The sequence below is a fragment of the Sardina pilchardus genome, chromosome 18 (genome assembly GCF_963854185.1).
Source record: "Sardina pilchardus chromosome 18, fSarPil1.1, whole genome shotgun sequence".
NCBI lineage: Eukaryota > Metazoa > Chordata > Actinopteri > Clupeiformes > Clupeidae > Sardina > Sardina pilchardus.
In genome coordinates, this window is record NC_085011.1 from 9,772,012 (window position 1) to 9,786,519 (window position 14,508).

Genomic DNA, 14,508 nt, shown 5'->3' on the forward strand with positions numbered 1-14,508 from the left:
TAATTTCACGTCTATTATCCGCCTTGTGTATAAACCGCAGGACAGTGTTTTATGAAAGTTAAAAAACAAAACCATGTTAATACCATATTAACTGCCCTCCTGTATTAACCTCATAGCTGAAGAAATTTAGCAAAGGCAATGTATAAACATTGGCTGACCATTAGATGGGAAGTGACGCGTATGCATTACTATGGAATAAATGGTTAATTCAGCTTGTCTGTACCTGTCCATGAACTGTAGGACGAAGTCTTCAAACTCAGCAGATGCTGAGCACATCTCCCGCTCCACCTACCCAAGAGACAAGGCAAGGGGGAGAGGACATAGTTAGACCCCATGACAGACACAGAGGGTAAAGAACCATAGGATCAGCAACATTTATTTAAGGTAAGGCTGTTTCACCTGTGTAAGGTCATCTCGGTCATGTACAGCAGAGGAGCAGTCCACCAAAGGCACAAGCGTAGCAAATGTGGCTATGAATTGGAATGTTATCTGCAGACAGAGGAAAAGCAACCTTAACAACTCTACAGAATCTGACATCGTGGTCAAATCAAGATACAGTACGAAGCGTAGGCTAAGGCAAAATGTGACTGTCCTGTAGGCCTATGTAGACTATGTATGAAGCAGTCTTAAGGAATTCGAGGCACACTGATCAAGTATAAGATAAAAGTACTTAATTCTGGGAGGCGCCGTGGCGCAGCAGGCCACAGCGTCCGTACCATTTACGGGTCCGAGTGCCCACGGGGACCCAGGTTCGAATCCGACCTGCGGTCATGTCCCGATCCCGCCCCATCTCTCTCTCCCACTTGTTTCCTGTCTACCTCTTCACTGTCCTATACTAATAAAGGCAAAACGGCCGAAAAAATATACTTAAAAAAAAAAAGTTCTTAATTCTAAGGGATATGTCTACACGTCTACACGTAAGTCTACACAAAATGCTTTATCAGGGCAAAAGCTTTTTGACCCAACGCAGCACTCGCCCTTTCCTGTCCTTTCATAGTATGAAGCCACCACATTCAGCAGTTTTTTTATTCTTGGGCATGAATCTGGCCAGTGTCTGCATATAGCGTAAGTTATACAGTCTAGTAGCGAGTCACAGGCAGTGGCGATTACCCACCATGCACTTGCTGAAGTCGTTGGGGTCCACGCCCGGTAGGGCTCTCATCAGCAGGGGCAGCATGTGCGTGGGCCCCTCAGGGAAGCGGCCGCCGCCGGACACCAGGCTGCGCGCCACGCCGATCATGCAGCTGAGGGTGGCGGTCAGCTGATGCGGCTCGATCAACGTCTCCATGGCCGGGTACGTCCTGCGAAGGGCAGGGGAGGAATTGGGGGCCTTTTTACTTTTCGTGTATTAAAACTTAGAAGTTCCTATTCCGCAGACCCATGGAAATTCCTCTATGCTTATAAAGCCGTGCATTTCCCTGTACCCACACGACTGAGGTTTCCAAAAAGTACTCCTTAATATTTGTCCATGTAAAGTAATTAATTTCAGAGCTAATTAATCATGATTGTCTCAGAGGTTCAGAAACTCCAGGGGGCCTTAATATGCTTTGCCAGTTCAGCTACAGCAAGAACTGTTACTGTGCAAGAGTGGACAAAATCTCCCAGTGGAGTGCAAAACAGCCCTGAAAATAGATATACACACACACACTCATCCACTGACTCATCAACAGGAAGATACACCCACTAATACACACACAGAAAACCTGACTTGGCTTCGGTATGAATCTACACAGACTCATGCATACACTTACTGACTTTCTCTCTCACACACACACAACCATACACACACACACACACACACACACACACACACACACACACACACACACACACACACACACACACACACACACACACACAGACCCACTCTAAACTCACTTTTCTAGCACAGGCGGGATGACGAGTTCGGGCCTCATGAGAGCGAGGTTCTGCAGGGCCTGGGCGGCGTCCAGACTGCCCGTCTTGCTGAACATGGCCAGCAGCACGGGCTGCTTCATGCTCTCCACGAAGTCGTCGATGTCCTGCTCGCTGAGCCGGTGGCTCTCGGGCACAGGCGGCAGCCACGTCGGGCTTCGGTGGCGCTCGCGGTGGAGACGCCGGACCACACACGCCGGCAACCGCTGCAGCAGCTTCATCAACTTCATCTGGTGGAGGACAGACACACACACACACACACACACACACACACACACACACACACACACACACAGAGCAGCGTCACAGACTGTAGGAGTTGCATTAAGACCTTTTTAAATATTTTCCTCTAAGGTGACTATTTAAAAGCAGTGAAAATAGCCCATCAACAGTAACCCACTGTCTGTAGAGTGATACCTTTCATTCATGTTGAATTCAATTAAACTAATAATCTTATATGGCTACATTATAAGTTGCAGTTTTTGAGGTGTAGTTTCTGACAAACTACTTTTGGAATATATTTTGACGGTAAAGATGTCCATCAGCCATCTAGGCTATGCAGCATGTAGTAAAAAAATGCCTACAGCAAGATTTATATTTACATAAATATTTATATATCAGCACAGTGTCACACTGAAGCCAGTACACTATAATATGTAAACAGTGGTAGTCACACATTCCATGGGTCTATAAGCTAAGAGCCCAAAGGAAAAAGGGACGGCTAACTGTATACAGTAATACAACAAACTTTTAAGATATTCAGGCTTCGACTTGTGGTACCCAAAATCTTCCATCCTCCGATTCAGAGGGAGCTGTTTACAATGCCTACCAGTCCCAGCTGGTTCTAACTTGTAGTTAAACTGACAGCCAGGAAGTGTGACTTACAGTGCCGTACTGTGCCAGCCACACAATGGAGTCATTTAACAGTGTTCTATTTACCAGGTTGGCACGTCGACAGATAAGGTATGCTTTACTGCCGGCAGGACACTCTGTAAAGGGCAATGTCGTATTAATAGGACAATGATTGGGTAATGGAGGCACTGACAAGGGCTGTTTAGCACGATACCCTCACTAGTGAAATTAGCCCTGATTAAAATTAGCCTTCAATTAAATCAATGTCCATCAAGTCAAACACATTCTATATAACCTCATCCTCTTCACCAAGTCTGCCAAAATCTGACTAAGAAGGATTGTACTTGTGAAACAATCAGATAATCACCACCAAAATCAACCAAAGTTCAACCTCTGCCTGACTACAGGCGATGGTGCCAGCCAGCCTTTCATGAATGGAAGTCTCTGGAAAATGATAGGCATGTGCCACTGAAAAACAAGAGCAACCTTTGGCAATGGGGCATGGATCCATCACGTGTGGCATGGGGGATATTTCTGAGACACAGACACCGAATGTAACCACACACCGCATACCACATCTTTCAACGCTCCAGCAAGAGACAGACAGTTTCAGGACAGAGGCGACAGAAAAGCATGGGACCACAGAGGACAAGAGGAACCATCAAGTCCAGTCCTACAGTCATGCATTATTCCATTCAATCATTCATTCCCCCTTAGGTCTATTGGCTGATACCCTAAAGAGATAATTCACTGATTGGGAATTTCACTAATTCTCTCCCAACTCTTAAACGTAGGCCTGCCAGACTAAGAGACCGTGGCTGTTTAGACTATCAGAGGACTTCAAAACTTTCACTCGCGACCGTTTGACCCAGTTGCCCTGACTTATTTAAACGTCTCCCAGCGAGAGTGTATGTGACAACTGTAAGGTCAGACTGCTCTCCATGCATTCCGACCCCCCGATGGTAAAGGTGTTGGTGGTATGTGTGTGTGTGTGTGTGTGTGTGTGTGTGTGTGTGTGTGTGTGTGTGTGTATGTGTGTGTGTGTGTGTGTGTGTCTGAGCTAAATGGAGAGGTGACTCACCAGCCAGCGACCATGGTTGGAGGGGTGAAGGAAGGAGCTGATGCTGTTGAAGAGGCCTGTCAGCTGAGTCTGGGCCTGTTTGCTGGGCCCTCCCTGTCAGATACATAGACCCAGACAAACACTGTCACCAGTCTGACATCACAAGACACTAATATACAAATATACTGTACTAACACTAATTATAATGCATATCATGACATTAAGCATGGGGATTATTATCCTTTTCTTTAAAATGTTTCATGGACAACTTGTTACAAACAGTGCTGACCAGAAGAGCTGCGATCCAGATGACCACATGACTGATGTCATAAGCATTAGTCACATATCTGGACACCAGCATCTGACTACTGCCCACAGGGAGATTCATGCTTCGCAGGATCCTGGTGAAGATCTGTGATTAGGAGAAACAGTTGAGGTGAATAAATTGTGTAAATTATGCCATATTTGCATCTATTACCAATCTGGGGATGGCGAATACATCCCAAGCAAACCAATAATCGGAATGGAGTTAATTGGAAACACTAACAAGTCAAATGATTAGTGAAAACAGAACGGCACGAGCATGTGTCAGCATGCCAGTGTGTTACTGGAGAACACTGTTGACAAACTTCCCTTTGGAGTGTTCAAATATCAATGCATATTGCGACACTGGCAACACTCGGCCTGCTCACAGAGGGAAAATAAACAGGGAGGGGAAGGGAGGGAGAGAAAGCGAGAAAGAGAGAGAGAGAGAGAGAGAGAGAGAAAGAGGCCACGTGAATAAAAAACAACTTCACCTTAGGTATATAAGGATCCCAGTCGATGTATCCTATGTTGTCAGTGGCTAGTCGAGCAAAAAGGTTGACAAGACTCTAATAACAGAAAAAAAACACAAAAACAAAACAATGCTTAAAAAAAACACTCAATGTGTCTCAATTGAAAAAGGCATATGATCTGATAGAAGTCTCCTATGTAGTTATTTGGAGAAATGTGTCAAACCCACCACTTCCCAACTGGGGAGGTTTTGCACAGACACCCACAGACCCATGAGCTCATCGAACCACAGCCTGCAGAAAAAAAAACGGTGAGAAAACAAGAGTCATAAACACAGTCACCGGCGTCCTCTCCTCAATGCAATCGTCGAGGCAGGTTTATTTTAGGAAACTCCAGGCCAGCTGGAGAGCCCTCGAGTGATGGTGTGCGAGAGGTAGGGGGTCCCTGTTGAGCGTGAGTGGATTTATTAAGGGGGGACTTTAATGAATGGGTTGCTATTGACCTAGGAGAAAGACGTGGAGATTGTGTGTGTATGTGTGTGTGTGTGTGTGTGTGTGTGTGTGTGTGCGCGCGCGTTGGGAGGGGGTTAAGTACTTGAAGCCTTTCTGGTGGAGCTCAGGGGGCAATGTGGTGGGCAGGAAGAGCTCGAAGTAGCTGATGGCGCGCTGCATGGTGACGTCAAACGGGCACAGCAGCGGACGCCACTCATCAAGCATCTCCTGGGTCGCCGACTCAGGGAAGTACCTGCAATGGGAGAGAGTGAGAGAGAGAGAGAGAGAGTGAGAGAGAGAGAGAGAAGAGAGAGAGAGAGTGAGAGAAAGAGAGCAAGAGTGATAGAGAGAGAGAGAGAGAGAGAGAGAATGATATGATATTCATCTCATTCTGACTTCATGGGTTTCTCATACAGTATGTGACCCTGCAAAGCGAAACCGGTCGTTTCGGTGAAATGTCCTAAATTAAGTTTTTGTGCTCACGTCATAAACTAAGCTTTCCAACGATATGTATATCGAGGGTATTACACAAACTATCGCTAAAATAACCGCATCCAAAGTTGACATGGTTCTCCTGTCACAATATGCCAGAAGAGGAGAAATCACCTTTTTAAGCAGCATGGCCAACGGGAATGACTGCAAATGTGTTGAATCTTCGCCGGGTTTAACAGTCAAGACGTATGTTTTTCCGTGAAATTATTTCACGATATGTAACTGTAGACTGTATACTGTCGAATTATGCGAAAGCGTGAAATTCAACATTTTAACCGAAGGTTTGTTTATTGTGGATTATCTCAAAATAACGTTGCGCGCAAAGCGACTGATTTCGCTTTGAAGAGTCACATATTAACTTTAATCTATCCAACCACTGTGTACAGGGAAGAGGGCAGGGAAGTACATCACCTCTGTCTCAAACAAAAACAGGGGAGAAATTTCATTTGTGCTTAGCTAAATGTGGCTGAGCAATTTAGCTAAATCGTTATGTGTTGATGGTGAGAATCTTCTCCCATGCGGATGCTGCAGTAGGTGAGGGGTTTAAATGGTTTTGTAAAGGGCTTAAAGAAGTCCTTATTCCACATAAGCTCCACGTCAGCTTGTAGCACCTGCAGATGCCCACAGACTCAACCATTTACTACTGTTTCCCTTCATCAACCACACTATTTGTTTACCCGACAGAGCAGCCAAATTGGTGATTTAATTAACCAATTACATTATTGAGCAAAACAATCAACTCAGCCATCGCCATTCTCTTAGATAAGCCTGGTCAAACTATGAAACCATACATACAGTATCTGTATGTCTCTATGTATGAATTGTGGATGTGAAAAATGCATTGATGCAAAGATAATGTGGATTTAACACAGAGTATTAATTACAGTGCAAGTAGCACACCCTTGTTTTCATTAGATCTGGACGCTGGGGACTTCCTACCGGCTGCTCCACAGAGCACCACTGACCTCAAAGCTCTACTGCTTCGGGGTTAACAGGAAACTCACACACTCGCCCGAATTAGACGGCAGTTTAATAGGATTACCAGCCTTAGGAGAAACTGAGAGCTATTCAAGTGTCTTCCCTAAATGGCATCCAGTGCCTCTGACTGTGTCATAACAGACAAATACATGTGTCTTCCCTTTTAACACTGGCTGAACCTGTGGGAGGTTGATTTGCATCTACGAGCACAAATAGACATCTATAAATAGCAGCACCACAACACAATTCCTAAATCATTATGATGCTTAAGCACAACTAGCAGTAACTGTGTGTACAATTTTCAGTGCTTTGTTTCAGTTTCTGTATTATATGATACAGTAGGTCGCATGTAGTAACTGTAATGGCAGCATAATGGCTTACACACTCATTTTGACCTAGATATGTAGGCTTAGCGGTGGCATTTCAGGACACCGGAGCTATGGCTGTTTTAAATAACTCAATCAAACTATATCTTACCTATTACAACAGTCCATGAAGCTTCAAATAAAACTCCAATCTCCTAATGCAGCCAACACTAGATGTAAAATTCACCATCTCAATAGCTTTTTTTTTTTTTTGGTTGCCTTACAAAAGGCATAAACTCATTTGGACTGAGCCAAACAGCTCCCTGGAGCAGTGGAGTGTATATTTAAGAGGCGATAAACCAAGTGGAGGAAAGCCATCGTGCGCTCAAAACAATTCTGTCTGGCAGTTACAGTGTTTCTACAACAGCTTCCAGTTAATTCTCCTGGAGAGGAAAACGGGGTCTGGATCCCTAGACCAACAGTGGAAAAGATAAATATAGCTGGAAGCCTGTGCATGCACCCAAACAGAGCCAAAGAATATATGAATGCCACTGCATATATGCACCACTGCACAATGGTATAGAACCACACGCACAGTCTATGGTACTCACGGACAGACAGGATAATTCTAGAATTATGTTGTTATTAACTCTAAAGGACAAAGGGTCCATAGATGCTTTGAGCTGCATAAACATACAACCCCATCTATGAGAAAGATGACACAAAAGAAACACTATGATTCTGTGCTTTTGAAGCAATATCTTAACAGGATCGCAGAATTATCATCAGGCCAAGAAGTAGTACTTACGGCCTGCAGGTCTTCACTAGGACTTTCAGTAATCCGTCCACAGAACTAAAGTAAAGAAAAAAACACACAAAGAAAGACCGTATTTGAAGACAATCCAGAGCAAGCAAAAACAGGGGGAAAAAACAGCAACTGTTCCAAATATTGGCAATGACGTAACATAACAATCCCATGATGAGAACTAAAATTATACACACACATACAACCACACGCACACACACAGAGAGACACACACACACACACACACATACACACACACAGACACACAGATGCCGTTAGGACACATGCACAGCCAGATCCTGTGCTGTGGGAAACCCGAGACCATAAAGTGAGAAAAGTGAGTGGTATTAAAATACAGGGACAGGTGATGTTTAAGTGAATCAAGCTGTCCTCTAGCCGATGTGATCCCAGGCAATGTGGTCATTGGCCAGTGTGCAATGGTCAAGGTTTCTCTGAAATATTCAAAGCAGTGATCTGCTATATCTCCTCTATCTCCAGAAGTGGTTGTTAGAATTGATTCACCTGCAAGTGTGGCTTCATCTGCTTAAAGGGACACTTCACCGATTAGCATTAAGCTTTGTATCTTTCGAAAACCAGTCATGTTTTTGAATGGTCGTGCATCATTCCCTCAGTTTGCCTTGAGATGGGAGAAATAAGGATTTCAATGTTGGACTTCCTGCTTTCAATTATGTAAAAATCATCATTTTACATCATTGAAAGCAGGAAGTCCTATTCATGGGTTTCATTGAAATCCGTATTTCTCCCATCTCAAGGCAAACTGAGGGAATGATGCAGGACCATTCAAAAACATGACTGGTTTTCTAAAGATACAAAGCTTAATGCTAATCGGTGAAGTGTCCCTTTAACATCTGCTTACATCTTTCATCTTAAAGTGTATTATACAAGTCAGTAGTGGGGGGCAATCATATGACATCAATACCTCAGCAAAAATACCATGGGAAGCAACACTGAGAGTGGCCTGGACACACACTGGGGCCGTGCACAGGAACTGCACACTGTTGCGGGCAGGTTAGTGTGTGTGTGTGTGTGTGTGGAACCCTGGGTGACCTCTGGTATGAAACAATGGTAGATAGATAGCACTCACCAAGTAAAAGAAGTACATGAGAAAGACATGAACATTTGCGTTCCAAATGACGACACACTCTTCCAACACTGTTCCACTTTTAGTGATGAAAGAGTGTGTGTTTGTGTGTGTGTGTGTATGTGTACGTGTGTGCGTGTTTAGGGGGTGGGGTGACTGGGGCCTTACTAAAAGGCCAGCCTGATGCTAATGGCCAGAGCTGTTAGTGGCAGCGTGATATTTCAAATCAAAGCTGGACAGGCAGTGACATTGCTCTGCATCTATGAAATTACTGTTTTTGTTGTTGTTGCTGTTGTTGTTGTTGTTGTTGTTGTTGTTGTTGTTGTGTGTAGTAGTGGTGGAGGGTAGGGTATCAAGTATTACGAGCTGATTCCATTGGCACATGCAGTGAGAAAGGGGGGAAAATAAAATAAAAATAAGACAGACAAACAATCGCCTCAGAGAGAGACGATGAACTGTAGCACAGAAGACGTCTCATCCTTACCACCTCTGAGCAAGCTTAACCATTATATGTTTAGAGGTAGAACGTGGCCGCAGAGAACTACATGTGAGAGGAGAGAGAGGGGGGAGGAGAGCAGAAAAACAAAAGCATACTCAGAACATCAGCTCAGCTTGACAGAATATATTTTCATCAAACTGGATTGTTGACTGTGGGGACATTAATAAAAAAACGACAGCATGGCCTAAATATCATTACAACCCTCATCTTGATTTGCAATTTCACTCCAACACTTTGCTTTTTTTCCCGTTTTTCTCTGAGTTGCTCTGGTTGGTAAACAAACAAACAAACAAACAAACAAAAGGGGCCATGGAACTTTTAACGGCTTGTATCCCACCATGTGAGCTGATGTCCCTCGCTTTGTTGTGACACAATGTTTCCAAAGTGTCATAATGAAAGACACTGACTCTACACAGCAGGGAGAGGGAGAGAGCGGGTTTCCACCGTCATCTATGTATGACGAATGGCTACCAGTGTAATTCTGTCAACAGAGCAGCAGGCTAATGATCGCTATAGCAACTACGGCACCAAACCCATGACGGGTTTTCAATGCCAATGCCATGGAAAAAGGGGAAGGGGGATGTGGCAGCACTGATCAAACTACTGTACAGAGGGAAGTGCTTGGAACATGACAAATGACTTGCTTCTCAAGATCTATCTTCACAAAACAACATCAAACACACTCCACTGACCTACTTTCTGCAAAGCCCAAATCAGTTTGGTGTCTTACAGAACAGATAAAGGTGAGAGGGCCTGAGGGACAGACTTTCTTTGTTGTTTATTATTAATGTTACCCTCTATTATAGAGTATATTATAAGTTATAGATATATGCTTTTCTTTGGAGACGGCTATCCGTATCGACCATTTTATTTCGTCCGCATACCTGGGGAACCAGTTAAGGCCCAGGTGTTCCGTTTTGGAATAAAGAATCCTCTCATGAAGATCGTATAAAGGTCTCCATGGCAACTCCAAATCGTCTCTTGAGAGCAGGTCTTTCTTCCTGGTGTGGAAGGGAAAGAAAGAAAAAAGTGTGATCACTCCCTAGCAAAACAGTGTCATGTCTGCAATCGGTGCTATGAATAGGCTGTGATTTAAACAAAACATTCACTTTTTACATAAATCTCCTAGAATACTTACTAGTTACTAACTATGTAGTTACACTGGACACAAACCAAACTGAGGTTTTGCATGGGGTCTGGAAACAAACCTTTAGGCTAAAGGGAAGGCAGAGGGAAGGCCATGAGGGAAAAGAGATGCTTCACTTACTTGAGCAAGTTGATGAGGAGGCGGGCGAAACCCTGCATCATGCTGATCTCCAGCCTGGGAATGGTGACCAGCTCGTACAGCAGCTTGATGAACAGCACATGGTCCTCTTTGCTGAACTTCCTGCCATACAGCCGCAGGTATCTGCAAGAGGGCACAAGCAGCCTTGTATGTGAGGTGGGACGTGACAGGCTAGCAATGCAAGTATTATGACTTCCTCCGTGGACCATGGGCACTTCCATTCAGTTCATTTGTCTGTCTGTCTGTCTGTCTGCAGGATTATATAATAACTAACCGGACGATTATTATGGAAGTCGCTGGAGAGCTGGAGAGAACGTGTGCCTAGGAAGATACTATTAACTTTTGGAGTGGGTCCACATCAGGGGAAAGACCCAGGTTATTTTTTCTGTTTCTTCAATTTGCGAGATATTGGCCTTGGTGGATGTCTGTACTCCCAGAGTATCCCTCTAAATTGCAGTGCTACACTGTTTGAAATACTAGTGTAACTCAATATCAACATAGAAATAAGCCCTGCTCACAAAGCACTTGCTACAGCTTGATTATACACCTCTTAGGATCATGTGCGCTGCATGCATATGAGATATGCATTTTACTTTCATAAAAAGTTGTTCAACGGATGTTCAAAACACATTTGATGACATTTTGCAATCGGTGAACAGGCAACAATTACTGTGTCTGATCATCAGGGTAGTGTTTATGAGCTTCAGTCCTGAAACTGATCAAGAGGTTATAGAAAATGTCGATTGCGTGTGTTAAAATGAGTATGCAAGGACAACACAGTACAGTATTGTAATGGATAATTTCCACTTGAGTTACAGATGAGGTGTTTTCCTTGCATTGTTACAGGTCCCGCAAAAGGAGACAAATGCACTGACCCTCAGGAAAACCCTGAGAACTGAGCAGAACAGTGTCACTCATTAACAACACAAAACTGACACTGCCGATATAGGCTACGTCCTGGACCCAGAAACTAGGCCAATCTTCATGTTCAGAATTGTCATCTTTAAGCCTCTGATGACTCATTTATGTCAGCCAGGCATTAGTCGGGTCCCCTGAGTAAGGGCAAGTCATAATGCACTCACAAAGTGTCGAGTCATGGTCAACATAGCAACCATGCACTGGCACATGAGTAGAGTTGTGACACCACCGAGGCACTGACTAGCATGGTCTTTACTTGTTTTTGGTGTCCCTTTCACATCAACATATTCTGATGAACTCCAGTTCCAAACTATATGACATCAGGCTCATCAGACATCCACTGCAGGCTCAGATATCAGTCATAACTGAAGCTGGTCAATGATGGTGTCATACCCTATCTATTACTGTTGTTTATAGACAGTCTTGCCCAAGATGTTTTGTGGAAGGACCACATGTAGATGGTTGTTTACTTCCAGAAAACAGTTTTCTAGAAAGCAGGTACATATGGACCATGTGCAACCCTGGGCTATTATAGGTGCTTGCTATGCCCTTTAAAAACAGTGTTAGGTATATTTGGTCCAAAGACCAACTGACTTCTTAGACGGATAGGATGACAAACATCATCCTTGTGTATCCGTGGCAGTGACACAGCTCATTACTTCTAGCAGCTAGCTAAATGGCAAAGCATCGACCACAACCAATAATCATAGCAGCTAACCACATAGAGTGGTCCTACACGCCGTTTAACATTACCAGAGGACATCGCAGTTGGGCATATATAAGAACCAGATTCAACATCAGCTGGTTACAAACATTGCTAGTAGGCTACACCCCCTTCAATTTTGACAAGGGACAACAACAATTGTAGCCTGGCAAGCTAGATTTAGGCTACAACAATTGACCTTTTAAGCTACGTCGACTTCCTCTAGGTCTAGGACATTAACAACAGTGTCAATGGAAAGGATGTCACATCCTGTCATAACACCTCTGAACTAGACACATAATGTATTTATTATGACATTACACCTGAGAACAAAAACTGTCTTTTCTGTTAACCAAATTCTCGAGTAAGCAGAAGAATCGTCAACATGACGACCAATACAGTGAATGCAATCCAGCTAGCCTAGCCAGCCATCGTTCAGGAAGTGAACCCTGATAGCGTACAAAAATAGCAGTGCTTGCTTACCCATAGAGTAAGCTTAAGCACTCGTGGAATTAGACTTGCTTATTTTAACCAGGGCGCAGTATTTATACAATTGGCCTGATTTATCCCACTAAACACACAATCTGCACTTTGTCGCCATCCGACATGACACAACCAATAGCCAACGTAGCGAACTGTTAGCTAACCCAAATAACGAAGCACGTATAGGCAAAAGTAACACCCTAGGCAAAATTCAAGCTTAAGACAATACTCACGTAGAAAGTTTCCTTGTCCAAAACAATACTCCTGGCCATAATTCCCTAAGATATACAGCCCGTCCCAAGTTCTCCTTGATTCTAGCGAGGATCTCGTTTGACTCTCCATCTAATTTGTCCGCATAAGGCAGAAGTTTGTTGTAAACAATGTCTTTTTGAGGGACAAAACCTAATGTGTCAGACACCTCTTTTTTCATATTACAGTTGCCCCAAACGAAATAATATTGTTGATCAGATAGCGAGCGATAACTCCCAAGCCACACTCGAATTTGTGCGACAGGTTAATGAGGGCCAAAATCAGCCAGTAAAAATACGATCTTCTCGCTATGTCATTCTGTTTTCCCTTTCTTGCCTAAGAACATATAGCATGTCCCAATATAATTATATGCTAACACGTTTAAAGCAAAATAATCCTGAGAAGGACTTTTCCCGAAGCGTGTATCTGTATCGACTGTCTTTCTCCTGACCTCCAACACTGTTTGGTATCTTTCACTCAGAGGCTGAGCTGGTACACATGCACATAGTACGTCAGATTAGCTGCGCCAAAAGAGAGAAGCGTCAGAATAAAAGTCCGGTGCCAGAGATTGTTTTTCACAGCTATGGTGTTTGTTACATTTGTAAACAAATAATGTCACATAGCAAAGTACGATTAAATACAGTAGGCCTATTTAATGTATTTTTATTTGTATAAAGGGCCCAATTAATAATCATCATCATCATATTATTATTATTATTATTATTATTATTATTATTGTTATTACTGTATTATACAATTATATATGTAATGAAATATAATAGATAGGCCTAAATTATACATATATTATGCCTATATTATACATACATATAGGCATATACTGTGTGTGTGTGTGTGTATATATATATATATATATATATTATATATATATATATAATTTATATATACTGTATATATTAATGATGAATAGATATTAGAATGGCATAAACATTTTGAAGATAGGCCACACTGTTCTAACTCTGGGCCCGCCTAGAATCTTTCACAACATAAATAGAGTCTGGGAACTCTCGATTGCGAAATGTTTGCAACACTTGCATCGCGACGGGCACTAACTTTGAAATCATTGGTCCAGTCTTACCAATCACATCAAACAATCAGGAAACAATGTATGTCTACCTTTGCTGTAAATAACTGTCTGCGTTTTTTGACATGTGCTGCTTTTGTTTATCACAGGTTCGGTCTTCCACTTTCGTCACTGACTGGCCCGACATTTTTCTTGTCTGAGGGAAACGGTTATGAGCTATGGGTTGCCCTGTGTGTGTGTGTGTGTGTGTGTGTGTGTGTGTGTGTGTGTGTGTGTGTGTGTGTGTGTGTGTGAGTGTGTGTGTGTGCATGTCTGTGTCTGTGTGTTTATGTGTGTGTGTGTGTGTGTGTGTGTGTGTGTGTGTGTGTGTGTGTGTGTGTGTGTGTGTGTGTGTGTGTGTGCGTAATGCGTAATAGATAGATAGATACTTTATTGATTCCCAAGGGGAAATTCAAGAAATGCACTGCACTGAGAGAAGGGATGACCTTTTTGGAGTGTAAAGGACTATTGGTGTTTCAGAGACTTTCAGTTCAATTTAAAAATGTGTCACAATTCC

At 43.2% G+C, this 14,508-nt stretch overlaps 1 protein-coding gene across 3 annotated transcripts in view; it reads right to left on the reverse strand.

Annotated features, from left to right (window-relative positions):
* Nucleotides 1-13,362, reverse strand: part of psme4a (proteasome activator subunit 4a) — a 34,140-nt gene extending 20,778 nt beyond the window's left edge. Inside the window, exons 1-14 of one of the 3 annotated variants that reach the window (XM_062519255.1) lie at nt 12,895-13,362; nt 10,540-10,680; nt 10,157-10,273; nt 9,258-9,314; nt 7,675-7,719; nt 5,195-5,344; nt 4,830-4,893; nt 4,624-4,698; nt 4,116-4,238; nt 3,848-3,940; nt 1,879-2,144; nt 1,115-1,301; nt 400-489; nt 224-288 (exon numbers count right to left, since the gene is read on the reverse strand). In XM_062519255.1, coding sequence (XP_062375239.1) covers nt 224-288; nt 400-489; nt 1,115-1,301; nt 1,879-2,144; nt 3,848-3,940; nt 4,116-4,238; nt 4,624-4,698; nt 4,830-4,893; nt 5,195-5,344; nt 7,675-7,719; nt 9,258-9,314; nt 10,157-10,273; nt 10,540-10,680; nt 12,895-13,091 — 1,670 coding nt within the window. In that variant the 5' untranslated portion in view covers nt 13,092-13,362. Of the gene's footprint in view, nt 1-223; nt 289-399; nt 490-1,114; nt 1,302-1,878; nt 2,145-3,847; nt 3,941-4,115; nt 4,239-4,623; nt 4,699-4,829; nt 4,894-5,194; nt 5,345-7,674; nt 7,720-9,045; nt 9,315-10,156; nt 10,274-10,539; nt 10,681-12,894 lie in introns of those variants that run through there. The other 2 variants (XM_062519256.1, XM_062519257.1) reach the window with 2 other exon arrangements.
* Nucleotides 13,363-14,508: the final 1,146 nt, after the last annotated feature.